Below are 14,388 nucleotides of genomic sequence, written 5' to 3'. Positions count from 1 at the left end.
CTCATTTTTTAATCAAATCTCTTTATTTTTAATTTATTGATGTTTTCTTCCATATTTTAATTTTTTTTTGTCCATTAAATTTAAAAAAGTTAAAAAAGAATTATTTTTCTTTAACCCAATTTATTTAATACCACAACCACTCACTTTTATCTCATCTTTTGTTTCTTATCAAATTTGCATTTCCATTTTTAATTCTGTTGATTTTCTTCGAACTCCAAACTTCCTTTTTTAAATTATAAATTTAAATTCCAAAATGTAAATTAAAATTTAAATTCACAATGTCTAAATTCTCATAGACGTGAATTTTGTATAATTTCAAATATTGTGATATTTTAGGATTATATTTAAGATTTTTTTGGTAGATATAATTGAAATTGAGATGAAATTTATTTGTTTTAACTTATAATTTAAAAATTTTATTTTTAAAAATCCAAGTTATTCAAAAATAGTAAACTTTTCATCATATAAAGTATTAAATTATCCATTACATGTCTTATTTTGTGCACATATATATTTATATAAATTATTTTTTAAAAAATTCCTTGAACCGAGGTTGAACCGGTCCGACCGGTTGAATCTCGACCCTTTCACTTCACCGGTTCGATTAACGGTCCGGTTTTTAAAACATTGGCCGGAATAGGTGATTGGTGCCGGGAGAGGTGGTGGAGGCGGTGTCTGGTGTGGTGGGTTGGGTTGGGTGAGGGAGGAAGAAAAGTTTTTGAGAAATTTTTTGTGTATAGATTTTTGAAGTGTGTAAGTAAAAAACTTTAAAAAAATTTTTGGGGTTCCTGTAGCAAAAGTTGTTAAAAAACTAGTAGCTAAAAAACTTGGTAAAAAACTAGGGTGCCAAACAGGGCCATAGGTTACAAGGATGGGTGGAGAAGAGAGAGAAGAAGAAAGGAGATTGCAGGGATATGACAGAGATGACAAAAAAATAATAATAGAGAGAGTGGTACTATGATAGAAGATATGAAAGTCGTATGAGACATCTGATGACTAGCTGGCAGATAAGAGAAGAGGGAAATGATGGTGATTTTTAATAATTTTGAGAACTCTAAAAATACATATTACAGAGATTTTTTTTTAAATATACATCAAAGTTTATGAAAAATGCTAATCTAAATGCAATCAACAATTTTAGGGGCATAAGATAGAATAAAGATTTTTTTTTCTAAAAATGGAAGAAAATAAATTGGCTATAATTTATTTTTTATATTATAAATTTTGATAAATAGGTGTAACATAATATGTTTTGTCGGATATTGATAAATTGATTTAAAAAAAAAAAAAAACTCTTCTCACCTTACCACTCAACCTAAACCTCTCCTTAAATGCATTAACAATTCTTTTATCATGTAAATCATTTTAGATTATTTTTTTTTCAAAATATTAAGCATACACTTCTTTAAAATTTTTAGTGTATATATATATATTTATTATTTTGTACCAAAATATATAAATATATATAATATTATTTTGATTTGAAATATAACCCATGCATAGCACGGGTCAAAATACTAGCGTAAGAGTACATGTAGCATAAAATTTACCTCATTAATTAAAAAAAGGTAAAATAATAATTCACAGTGTATGATAAATCTCCAAAACACAACTTAGAGAGAGAGATTAGTGAATGAGGGTGATTCAAAGAGCCATTCTTGCTCATAAATGCAGCTGATTAGGCGAACTATTTAGTGGAGACTATTTTTATTTAAATTTTTTTAAATGTAAGTTAAAGGATTTAAACTTGAAATCTCATATTTACACTCCCTATTTCGAACCATTCAACTTATTTCTTCCCTTAGTATGAACTATGTATATTATTGGTCTGAATGAATCAATTTTGGCAACGGTGCTCCGTTGAGTTTCATGTCCCAACAAAAGATGTGCTCCGTTCCTGACCTACCACGTTTATGGAACCCCCTCGCCAAGAAAAGGCCCCAGCAACTCCTGGATTATTCTGATATTCTCTCAACGTGGAGGCGGCAGAGAGAGTATTATTCTCTCAAGTGCGAAGGCAACCAAACGAGCTTTCTTAAAGAATTGAAAGAGTCTCAATTGAGGCTGGGAAAGGATTTTATATTTCATGGCACAGAAATTGCCGCTCATTTTAAATCAACACGACATTACGATTTAGTTCCCTATACTATAGGCGACTCTGTCAAGCATTAGTTGGCCGATTGTTTAACTAAACGCCTTTCTATTTCAATTTGGGCACGAGAGTTTGGATTTCAACACATTTAAGTCCCCACTTTAACGTTACTTGCAATTTTGACAATTGGTTGGTCCCAGGTCTCAACTCTCAACCAGTATATCTTTATACACCAGCTTCCACAGCATGCAATGAAGCATGAGGAAGGCTACATAACATCTCCCTGCTATTACTAGCAATTTTTTTTTTTTCTTGGTTAGCTGCAGAAAGTCAAAAGTTGCAACATATGGCTGCGCAGGTAAACATTATACTTCCACCTTAATTCTTGTCCTGATCTCTGAGGCGTCGGCCATTAGACACTTGACACAAAGTCCTTTTGATAGAGCAGTCACCCGGTCAGCCTTTGCAATTGTATTATAGTATAGGACAATCCACTGAATAGACTTCTTTGTTTTCGTTGGTAAAATATTCAGATTTTAGAAGTGTCTTCATTTCGTTATTCCACAAAACTTTCATCGTTTTTAGGCCTGTTAAGATGGAAACCGAAGAGGTAGCATGAGTTTTACTAGAAGTATATTTCTTTTTTTCCTTTTTATGCAATTTTCCAAATGGGCTCCTCAGGCTCAGGAGTGGGTCTCTCCTCCTTCTCCTCCTCCTCCTCTTCCTTCTGCTTATTGATTTTCTTCTTCCTACCACATCTATCCCTGTCTGTTAGAATATGCAAGCCTGCTTCGTGCAGTGAAATGGGATTGGGACCTCAAGTCAGGTTCCCTTTTCGGCTAAAAGGGATACAGGACCAAAGCTGTGGCTACCCAGGTTTTGATCTTTCTTGCAATAATCATAGCCAAACAATCCTCAGCCTTCCCCGCTCCGGCGAATTCAGAGTCAACCGGATTAATTACTCTGAACAAACCATATATATCAATGATCCGGGCGACTGCCTTCCCAGAAGAGTTTCAAACTTCAGTGCTGTAGATTCTTCATTTAGAGCAGCTCCATACAGCTACACGTATTTCAACTGTTCCTTAGAATTGTCAGCATACAGGACGATGGATAATCTTATGCCGCTGTTTTGTTATGGTGATTATAATTCCACGATCATGGCTACTCCTAGTCGTTATTCGTCCGAAATCCCACCCTCGTGTCGCTTAATACGAAATGCTTCGATTGCCCTTCGCTTATCATACGCGGAGTTTTGGTCGGAGACAATTGTTGAAGAAGATCTTGAGTTGGTATGGGACCAGCCTGCAGGATGCCGAAGCTGCGAAAAACGGGGTCTGTATTGTGGGTTCAAGAGCAATTCCGGGTTGGAAATTGGTTGCGGCCGTCTTCCTAGAAAAGGTAATTATTTTTACGCCGTCGTTTGGTTCCCATGAGAATTACCATCGGATTAGAATTTAAATTGCTTCCTGTTGAGCTGCACTTTTATATGATATAATTTCAAATTTCAATCCAACTTCTGACAGCATCCAAAAACTGTCTTTTACTTCTCTGGAAAAATGCGAAGTACCGAATTAGATTGGTTTAATGAGTCGATCACTGGAAGGTTTAATGTTCCCGTAGTTTCACCTAATAAAAACCAAGTTGAGAGAAGCAAAACAAAAAGGGAAAGAAGTTGGATAGATGCAGAGCACCTAACAGAATTACTTCAATTATAAGGAAAAATGTTACCCTCATATGTGATAGCCTCACTGGAAGTTGAAAATTTGATTTGAGTTATTGTGCATAGACTCTGAAATTTGAGACAGAGAGCTAGATTCTTGATCAGAAGTTGTTGATTAAGTTTAGGATTCAAGATGACAAAGCTGTAGACAGACGGTCATGAGATACCTATTCCTATGAGACAGTACCAAGAGATGAAAACGGGCCTGGTAGAGGTGATCCGGCAGCACTCTGGGTTTCGCAGTGTGTGGATATTTTGGGACGTTCCATAGTCAATATCCACACACACACATATTCTTACAATGTGTATATTTTATTGAAAAAAGGGAAAATAATCGAGAATTAGGTGACACAGGTGGCGTCACTTAACAACCCTGAGTAGTACATTCAACTGCTGTGCTGTATAGAAAACAATGGTTGAATGGGACCTGCTGATTCATATGCACTGATTATGCAGGAGCGATCACCATCAACGTACAATGTGGTGAATGTAATTTTCTGTAAGTCTAGTTCTATGCGCCAGCATTTAATAGTAATGGTCTGCTCCAAGAAGAGATCAGGTAAATAGATGAATGATTGCAATTAGGATACGATTTTCTGTTGTTGGTAATTGTACTTCTTCACTAGCGTTTCTCGGAGAGGTACATAACAGGGATAAAGAAGACTGATAATCTGATGGTTTTACTTTTACAAATTTATACCGTGTAGCTTAATTCATGTATATATATATATATATATATATATATATATATATATATATATATATATATATATATATATCTAATAAAGAAAGGTGGATGCAAAAGACTAACGAAAGATGAGATTACCATAAATTTTAGTGATCAATTGGTGGTTACTCGTTCTTAACTTTTGTCTTTCTTTCTGTTTTCTCATTTTTGAGTCATTACTCCTCTTTACTTGGTACATGGTAGGATCTCTTTTGGTTCCAATCCAATTAGCCATGAGTTTTCAGGCTGTAGAATACCAGGCCTTTTTCCTCTGCCCCCTAAGCCATGATTCTTTGTATTTTTTTTCCCTTTTTTTTTTTTTGTTTTTTGTTTTGGGTGCTGAAGTGATGATTCTTTGTAGTTTGTACTACCAGAAGTCAGCCCTCATCTGGAGCCTCCAAAAAGCGTGAGGATCTCATAACTAGAACAAAACCTTATGAGCGTGCCCCATAGAAAGCGTGAACTCCGAAAAGCAGTTTAATTGAGAACCACGCCTTCAGCCTTTCTCTCGTGTCCCCTCCCCTGGAATTTCTTCACCTGATGATGAGGACGAACTTTGAGTATGCGACTCTCAAAACTTGATCATGATGATTGTCCTTAGTTGGTTGGTCTGAACTTTGAAGAGTAAGACCGACATTTTGACCTCGTCAAAACTGAGGGACTTGTAGTCGAAGTATCCCGCCAAAAATAAGAAGTTGCTGTCAATGGACAATGGATGACCATTTGCAGAAAATCTTAGAACTGGCCACTGGGACCCGAGTTTACGCTTTCAAACTGTTGCCAGTTGATTTAGCTGTCGTTTTTGTGATTCTATTATGGGATTAAAGGCAGCGTTCTTAATTGACTAACTGTTGATGTCCGTGAGAATGACTAATTTACGTTGTACTACTTGATTGCAGTTTCAAAATTTATCAAAATTAGGTGCTTATTTGCATAATTGAAGAATACAAAAATGGCCTATACAGCAACAAAAAGTTGTTTTCTGAGGATAATATATTACATCAAGAATTGTCTGGTGATACAGTTATATGTAAGCTTTTAGAGATTGCATCTGTAGAATTTTGTACCCCAAGTCTTGGCGTAAAATGTTAATATCTTGGAATTCTCCCTTGATTATAGGCCTTCGAAGAGGTGCCATGTATGGCATTATCATTGGTGTCGGCATACCGGTGCTTGTGTGCCTCGTGGGGCTCGCATGTTACACCTGCAACAAAGTCAGAGACTTCGGCCAACGTCGCAGTCTAAACACTGAGCTATCCACCGCTGGGACGAGTCTTCGGCCACCGGCGTCTGTGACGGTAACAGGCCTTGATGCACCGACAATTGAATCTTACCCGAAGACGGTGGTCGGAGAAAGTCGCCGGCTTCCTAATCCTAGCGATGGCACTTGTCCAATATGCTTGGCTGAGTACCAGCCTAAAGAAACCTTGAGGAGTATACCAGAATGCAACCATTACTTTCACGCCAGCTGCGTCGATGAATGGCTTAAGCTCAATGGGACGTGCCCTTTGTGCAGGAATTCACCAGAAAGCGCATCGACCACTCCCTGTTCATCCACGCCTTCAGCATTTTCAGCATCATCTTCAGCGTAGATATACATCATCAGGGTGGAGGGGGTAACCTTCCTGGCTTTTTTTTGATAAAGCAAATCAGACGTAGATTTTACTGTATATAATACTGAGTGCAATTTTTCCATATACTTTCCACTTTAAGAGATTGCATAAAGAGCAATTAAAGGGACATTTGCTAGCTAGATTTTGGGTGGCGCATTTAGGGGAAGCAAGCAAAATAAGATGGGAGAGCAGAAGGTTGCAAAATACTACTCTAATACAGCTCAAATTGGAGATGTACTGGGCACTTCAGTGGCCCTGTTTTGAGTTCTTCTTTTTTCGTACCTCATACGTTCTGTTTGCTGAGTAGCCACATTTTCCTCGATCGATGACCAATTTATCAATTAGTCTCAATCTAGTCAGGCATGAAAATCCCTAAAGGCACCGTGCCTTGAACCAAGTTCTTGCTTCTTGTACCTTCTTACGAGGCCACTTTAAAGCTCTGTTTTCAAACTCGGACCGGACCGGCCGGTCCGACCGGTCAAATTGGGAACCGGCCAATTGTCCGGTCCGAGCTAACTTTAAAAATTGGGAAATTAAAAGTTCGGTCAAACCAGGTCAAAATCCGGGTTTGATCCGGTTTGACCGGGAAAATTAAGAACCGGGTTCCACCATGCATCTCAAATCTCACGCAAGGAAAGGAAAGAGAGGGACCCGCATCTCCTTGGCTCCATGTGCCCAGCCCAAAATCCCAAAACGCAACCATTTTTGTAATGGGACATGCATGCACAGTTGATTACTACAGCAGTGCTGCTACATCCTGGCCACAACTCGCTCGCACGTGTTCATACAACATCCATATCTTCTTGTTGCCCTCTCTCCATGCATGTATGTAGATTCTTTTTTTTCTTGAAGGTCAAAATATTTTTAATATTATATTTTGATCCCTAGGTTATTAAAAATTATTAATATATCTCAAATATTTTATACTTTATAAATATTATCTTAAAATTTGGTATTATTTTTTAATTAAATCCATAATTTTAATTCTAAACTTGTTAATACTCATTAAATAATATAAATTGCTATTTGACTGTTCTAATTTCTTTGTATTTTCTTGTTAAATATATTTGAAACATCAAATATATATGAATATACCTTTATTAATATCAATATATTATTATATATTATATATATAATATTTTAATTTTTAAATAATTTTTATTTATGACGTCATCTGGTTCGACCCCTATCGACCCCAGGTCGAACCCATTGACCCTTGACCCCTGATATCGGCCGAGTCGCTATCCGGTCCGGTTCTGAAAATATAGCTTTAAAGTGTATGGTTGAGAACCGTCGTATTCTTCTGTTCCAAAGCCCAACCATGTTCGAAGTGGGTTTTCACTCACAGCAGCTTAAGCAATCAAAAGTTTTGGACATTGGGTTTACGGCTTTTAAGATGCATATGGATTGATGCAAACGGACAAGGGCAAATCGAATATATATATGTATCTACCAACTAGATAAGAGAACAACTCAAGTTTTCCATTGATGCCAAGTGTCAAGGTCTCATTTGAGGAAATAAATTTCATTTCTTTATTTTGGACATTAAAGAGAGGGAAATGTCTATTTGAGCCTTGGTATCCAAATTCAAAGGCTTAATAGTTCCTTACTATTTAGGGGCTAATTGGTAACAATGGTTTAATTATTTTCATTTGTTCCTTTTGTTTGGTTTTTAATTGGTCAGAAAGGTCAATTGAATCCTTTTATGAAAACTAGTTCTTTAAATAGTTGCTAACTATTTAGGGCTATTTTTGTACATTTCAAATTATTTCTTTTATAATTTCCTGGTCAAATGCAAATAGTTGTGGACTATTTATGGACTCCTTTGATCACATGGGTTATTTTTGAATTATTGATTGAAATTAAAATATTGTTGTGTCATGTCCGTTAGAACTGGTTGCTCTGTCATGTAAGTTAGTCAACACCACCTAATGGTCTTATTAGTCAGTGAAATGAAGTTCCTATCCCTTTCTTTCCGTCGAATAGGTAGCTAGAACTCGCTTCTCCTTTCTAATTATCCTTCCTGTAAAATCTTCATTTTTCTACCAATTCCTCAAACAACTAATTATTTTTCTTTTTTATTGCAGTCCAGAAAATCCTCGACATGCACGTGAAGTTTTCTTTTGCCCAAAAATTCAGCTCAGCTAAATTTCTTTTCCCCCAAAATCTATCATCCTGCAAAATCTTCAGTTTTCTACCAATCCTCCAACAACTAATTGTACTTTCTTTCGATTGCCACCGAAAAAATCCTCCACATGCATCTGAAGTTTTCTTTTGTCCTGGAAATCAGCTCACTGAAATTTCTTTTCCCCCAAAATCTGCTTACTTTAGGGATTTAGGGATGACTGTTGTACCGAATTATCATCTATGGTACAACTTCCAAAACCTACTATTGCCAGTCTTATATATACTTTTGTTTCCGAGTTTTGCCAGCATTCAGCCGAGCAAAGAAAACATAGGTACGCTTCTATATTCTCTCTTCCTATTTTGAACTGCAATTTTTTTTAATGTTCCTACCTTCTGTTTATATTGTTTTCCGTTAATTAAAGACTGTTATGTGTTTGATGTTATGCATAAAAGAATATAATTATGATGATAATTCTTCGGATTAACTTATCTTTACTTTTTCTTCTGTTTTTTAATTTCAAGGGTTGCCCGACTTTTAAGAGGTGCCCTACTGTGAAGGCTGAAACTGGGTGAAAGAGTCCAAATATCTGCGAATCCCCAAGAATGTAGTGGATGGAATACAAGCAGCATAACGCAACAGATGCATTAGCAAGGTTAGCTGTGTATTTCCTAGCAAAATGGGAGTTGATAAACATTGACCTGTTGGCTCTAGAAGTGAAGTGTGATTATTTAAAATTTAAAACATATGTGTAGATGATCAACATTTGACCAACCATATCGATATGTAGCGTCGTGTACTCGGTTATCAAAGAAGAAAGTTTTGAACTATAGTAGCCGTTTGTGTTCCACCACTGTTTTATTGCTATAGGAGTGTTTGAAAATTTTCCATCTACCTGAGTTAAACGCAACAAAAGAAGTGCTGGGAGCATTTGCAGTTTTTGTATTTGCCGAGAACTTGCTATCTTTTCATCTCATTTGCGGAAGAAAACTTAAGCCAAAGATGACATCTTACCGTCGCAAGTGCATTCATTTTACCACCGTTGTATTCATTTTTGAGTTCGGTTGGTGCTATTTTCTGCTACTTAAAAATAAATGTCGATCCACCTTGATGAGAGGTTGTATTGGTGACAACTGAGAGGTGCGAGAGAGAGCTCACTACTGTGTGTATGGCTTTGCATGGTAAAATGTGGGTGCGGGTGGGCGGGGCGCAACAACGTCCCAGTGGTAAAGTAGTGCCACTTGAGGGTCCGTCTGTTTGCTTGTAAAATAATTTCCCCAAGAAAATCTTTTCGCTGAAAATCATTTTCTTGAAAATTCGCTTTCTAATATAATTATCAGTTAGTATCTCTCTATTACTACTATAGACAATCCATGTTAAACACCACAATCAATTTGAGAGTCAAAAAATGGTAAAAAAAAAACTTTTTAAAGCATTCATAGAAGATTCTATGCACAATTGAATAAGATGATGTAACCAACAATACCGTTGATTTAGATTCACTGAAATCTTTTGCAGAAGTTTGGTTTCCATTGGATAGGGTAAAACTTTTTTTCTAGAAAAAAATTTTTTGGACACTTTTTCAACCAAACATCAGAAAAAAATGAAAACATTTTTTTGAAAAAATTTTCCATCGATACAAATAGACCCTAAGCAAGCATGTTTTGATAGAAAATTATTTAAAATAATTTTTTTAAAAATCATTATTTTTTTAATATGATGTATGTTAAATAAAAAAATAATTTTGAACTCGTGTCCTAGGATGGAGAAAAATAATTTTTAATATCATTATCTCTAATATTATTTACCTCTTGAACCTTAGCAAATTATTCTCATTGTTACAAATTTAGTTGATCATATCAGTGGGTGGGCCGCTACGTAGCACGGTCAGAACCATACTAGTATGTATATATCTACCTTGTATATAAGAAAAAAGGAAGGTTTAGTGTTTTTTTTTTCCTTTTGCCATGTGGCTTTTTAATTATTTGACAAGTATCCCAAGCCTTTTCTTTCTTTTGCCACTAAACTGTTTCTCTCAAGTTGCTGTTGAAGCTTTTTCTTGCTTTCTCTCTACTGAATGGCTATTCTTTTTTTTGCCACGTGGCTCTTAATTATTTGGCAAGTGTTCGAAACCTTTTCTTTCTTTTGCCATTGAACCATTTCTCTCAAGTTGTCGTTGAAGATTTTTCTTCCTCTCTCTACCGAATGGCTATTTTGAGCAAAATCCAAGTTCAAGCACCTATTGTACCAAACCCAATTCCAATTCCTTTCTCAGCAAATCCAATTGAACCGTTTCTTTCTCAAGTTGTCGCTGAAGCTTTTTCTTCCTTTCTCTCTACCGAATGGCTATTTTGAGCAAAAATTCAATTCCAAGCACCTATTCTACCAAACCCAGTTCCAATTACTTTCTAACCAAATCCAATTCCAAGTGCCTATTCTACCAAACCCAGTTCGAAACGTCTATTCTGACCAAAAAGTTTAAATTTTTACATGATTTGGGAGATGGATTTTTTATGAAGATTTGTGACCAGTAGGTCAACTGCTACTCCCGCAGACACTTCATTTCATGTTGTAGGGATTGCTGGTCACTCACATGGTGTTTGTACTTCAAAGGAGGAAAATTGCGTGTAGGTGAACTACTCTTGCTTACACTTGCTGTGTTTTCCTTTTCCTCTGATATCAAATTAACTATTTTTATATTGATTTCATGTTGCAAGAATTGTTGGGCACTCATGTGATAATTGTACTTCAAAGGAGGTAAATTCGAAACTTTTTGTTAAATTAGGTATGGCATTCTATTCTCATCAGCTTTGCCATTCAATTTTCCGCTCAAATCATGCTTTCTATTCAATTCTCATCAACCGTACGATAATGATGAGAAATATCTTTTTAGATATGATTTTTCCCTTACAGTTATGATGAGAAATAGGTTTCCTGTTCATTTAGGCTGCAGTTTTTCCAGTGAATTATGAAATCAAAAATGTGTAATAGAGGTATTTAATCAGTGCATTCCGTTGGCTCCTGTGCCTTATGAACTGCAAGAAGAAGCATTCTGGTCTTTACACCTTCTTCTTTGGAGTCTCTTTGGTGAGAAAAAAATCTTTCCCTTTTTTTTGTCAAATTTTTCACGTATGAATAATAGACAGATTAACAAATTTTAATATACACATATGCTACAATTGATAGGTTCCTTTTACTGCGGTTCATATCATCAGTTAAGGAATCCTTAAATTTGAAGGTCAGTTTGTTGTCTTTCTTGAATCTATGAGCAGCTTTTCTTTGTTTCTGTGACTATATTTTCATAACTAAAATTTCACATTTTCCTTTTCTTTTTAGTAGTTTTTCTTCAGTTTCTGCTTCATCTATTTTAAGTTTACTAGTGCTCTTTGTTTTGTGTGATCCTTTGTGAAACAAATGATTTTTTATTTGAGCAACGGATTGTGTTAATATTGACAGTCATACTGTTTTTGTAAATAAAGCACAATAAATAAAGGAGAAAATTGGTAAAACCTTGAAACTTGATGTAAACATTCTTGATCATCCACTCCAAATTCCAGTAGTTGATGACATTTTTAAGAGTCCAGTGATCTCGTCCAAATGTTGCTCACCCATACATTTGAAATTTTGCTGCTGCAGCCTTTTGGTAATCTTCTTTTATGTCTTATTGCAACCTATTCAGTTACTTATTCACCTAAAAAAACAAGTAAAAAGTGAAGATACCAATTCAGCTCCCAATATATTATGAGTGGCATACCTACAAAAAGGAGAGATCCATTTGCTGATGTGATTCTAGCCAACTGGTTTGTATATAATCAATATACTATCAAACAGTCAAATTGCTATATACACTAGAAAAAAAATTGTAGTAATGGACATCAATAACAGATTTTGTGAGCCAAAGTCATTAGCACAATATATTTTGTGAGACAAACTTTTACTTGTGCTGATTTTGGGGCTGTGGCTGCTATGCTCAAGTTATTATTACATGACAAGTTCCTTTTTAACTAATTTCAACCTCCTGCTACTGGTGTTTTTCTCTTTAATCACAATGGACAATTTGGTAACACATAAAAATAAGAAATTATATAGAACCTAAGATAGTTTTTCTTAGAATGAATTATAGTTATAATATCTCAGATGAGATATGTGACCTGTTGTTATTCTAAATGAGAAATAGGAATGATTAACTATTTTTCAGAGAACTTTAAGGTCAATGCAGAAAGGCTGTTATTGGCAAAACTTGTTTAGTCATCTAAGTGACTATTGATTAGGCAACTTAGTGTGTGCCTTGTTTGTTGTTTCATTTAGTCTAGACTTGTCTAGGGTATGAAAAGTTTTTAGAGAAAATACCATCTTTTTCTAACATTTATTGTACCTTCTCAATTTTAAACCATTGATCAACCTAGAGATCATTGATAGATTTGATGCTTCTTTTAAGCCTTTTTCACAAGTAATCGTGATCATTTATTTGGTTTAAGAAGGATAAGGAAAAAAATAATTGGTGTTTTACTCTTGTTGTTTCACTTTCCCCACATGGTATGACTTATTGTTTTGCTATCTTTTTTTTTTTTTTCATCTTTCACCCGGTAAAAAATAATAAATTATCCTTTCTCACTTGCTTATTTATATTGATTTATTAATATATTTTTTAAAAATTTGAACTTTTCCCCCTTTATCTACATTGAATTTTATTCTTCTTTTTTTTTTAATTGCAAAACTAAAGTTTTCTTTTAAATTGAAGTTGCCTCTGTTGTAGGCTATTTGTTCGTTGTTCTTGCAAGTCTACATACGTTGCTACGTGGTTTGTCTAAAAAACTCAAGATCAAATTTAAGCTTTATGCTTTTGATTTGCACTTTTTTTTGATGTATTTAGATTTTTGAAACTGTTATGTTACTGATTAAATTAGAGGCCGCATGTTTTCTGTTCGAGAGTTTTAGCTTTTATTAACATTAATAACTATCATGATACATAAAATATGGTCTTCTCCCTAAAGTCTGATGGTAAGTTTCGTTTATTGTATGTGCTTGAATTCTTGGTTATTATCTTGGTATCTATACATGATATGTTTGGCTCGGGTTAAAACTGATTGTGTATGCACTTTTAGTTGCTATTGTGTTAGTTAATCATTAGTCAGACCTCTGTGCTATGCTATGGAATGCAAAAAAGAAAGACAAGCCAACACTCAAATTCAATAGATGGTCTATTTGATGAAGTTAGTAGTAGTCAACTGTTATTAAAACAGACAAATAGCTCATATATATATATATATCGGCATATTGTATAGACCTATTCATATATATTAGCAGAGGAGCTAAGTAAGAATTTTTAACTTCTCAAGAATTTTTTTAAGGCAAGAAGGAAGGCAAGTATAATATTGTCAAGACATACACTACTGAGGAATCAGCTCACATTCCAATGGCGATCACAACTGCAGAAACGAATGAAAAAATTCCAGACCTTCATGCTACTGTGCTGCAATCTGCTAACAAAAATGAATTTTTCAGTCCATCAATCAAAAAACTGCTTGATAACATCGCTGAAACTTCTGCTACTGCAAACAAAGTGCCACCTCCAGTGACCACAGCAAAGAGAGCCTTGGTTTTTTGAACTGTACCTCCTGAAATTGGATCAAATTCTGCTGAAGCTATTACACCTGCCTTACTGCCCACCAATGCACTCTCAGCTTTCGCTCCAATTAATCTTGCGCCTGGAAGTCCCTTGAAGAAGCAACGTGATAATGAACTCTGAACTTGTTTGAAGCCTTTTTGAATTGCTAATCTTGCTAATCTTGAAGCACTTTACAACTGAATTGCTAATGTTGCATCTTTGGACACAATATTGACATCCATTAAGAAATTGTTCTTTTGTGCAACTTAATGGATCTCAATATTTGATATTTTGTAATTGTAGCTTATCATACTTTATATTAAGTATTCAACATGTTTTCTCCCGTTTCTGTAAGACTAACTTGTATTTGAATATATCAAACCATTTGTAAAACTATTTGCCAATCTTTTGTCATCTTCTCTTATCTTTTGCAATGTTGATGGTGTTCTAATTTTGTTTAGTCTTATATTATTAGCCACATGTTTGATCGGTAATTTATG

At 35.1% G+C, this 14,388-nt stretch overlaps 1 protein-coding gene and 2 long non-coding RNA genes across 5 annotated transcripts; all 3 read left to right on the top strand.

Moving 5' to 3' along the window:
* Nucleotides 1–2,203: 2,203 nt before the first annotated feature.
* LOC140013691 (RING-H2 finger protein ATL20-like) lies at nucleotides 2,204–6,423 on the top strand. The gene is made up of 2 exons (XM_072063429.1): nucleotides 2,204–3,493; nucleotides 5,662–6,423. Exons 1-2 carry the CDS (start codon nucleotides 2,761–2,763, stop codon nucleotides 6,132–6,134), a joined length of 1,206 nt encoding a protein of 401 aa, XP_071919530.1. The 5' UTR covers nucleotides 2,204–2,760; the 3' UTR covers nucleotides 6,135–6,423.
* Nucleotides 6,424–8,114: 1,691 nt separating this feature from the next.
* Nucleotides 8,115–9,302, top strand: LOC140013693 (uncharacterized). Its single transcript, XR_011820519.1, has 2 exons — nucleotides 8,115–8,614; nucleotides 8,805–9,302. It is a non-coding gene; the product is annotated as an uncharacterized lncRNA (long non-coding RNA).
* A 1,010-nt stretch (nucleotides 9,303–10,312) lies between these two features.
* LOC140013692 (uncharacterized) lies at nucleotides 10,313–14,284 on the top strand. 3 transcript variants are annotated; one of them, XR_011820518.1, is made up of 4 exons: nucleotides 10,313–10,907; nucleotides 10,998–11,367; nucleotides 11,467–11,518; nucleotides 13,632–14,284. It is a non-coding gene; the product is annotated as an uncharacterized lncRNA (long non-coding RNA). The 3 variants fall into 3 exon arrangements; XR_011820516.1 differs by having other exon boundaries at nucleotides 11,467–14,284; XR_011820517.1 differs by having other exon boundaries at nucleotides 10,313–10,911; nucleotides 11,467–14,284.
* The last annotated feature ends 104 nt before the right edge of the window (nucleotides 14,285–14,388 follow it).

This window comes from Coffea arabica, chromosome 8c (assembly GCF_036785885.1).
Source record: "Coffea arabica cultivar ET-39 chromosome 8c, Coffea Arabica ET-39 HiFi, whole genome shotgun sequence".
In the NCBI taxonomy this organism is placed as follows: Eukaryota; Viridiplantae; Streptophyta; class Magnoliopsida; order Gentianales; family Rubiaceae; genus Coffea; species Coffea arabica.
This window is presented reverse-complemented; position numbering and strand designations above follow the sequence as displayed.

Excerpts from the sequence above, each read along its gene's own strand:
- LOC140013691 (XM_072063429.1), top strand. The coding sequence starts at position 2,761 with ATGGGCTCCTCAGGCTCAGGAGTGGGTCTCTCCTCCTTCTCCTCCTCC. Across the intron at positions 3,494-5,661 it reads CGGCCGTCTTCCTAGAAAAG|GCCTTCGAAGAGGTGCCATG; the intron begins GTAATTATTTTT and ends CCTTGATTATAG.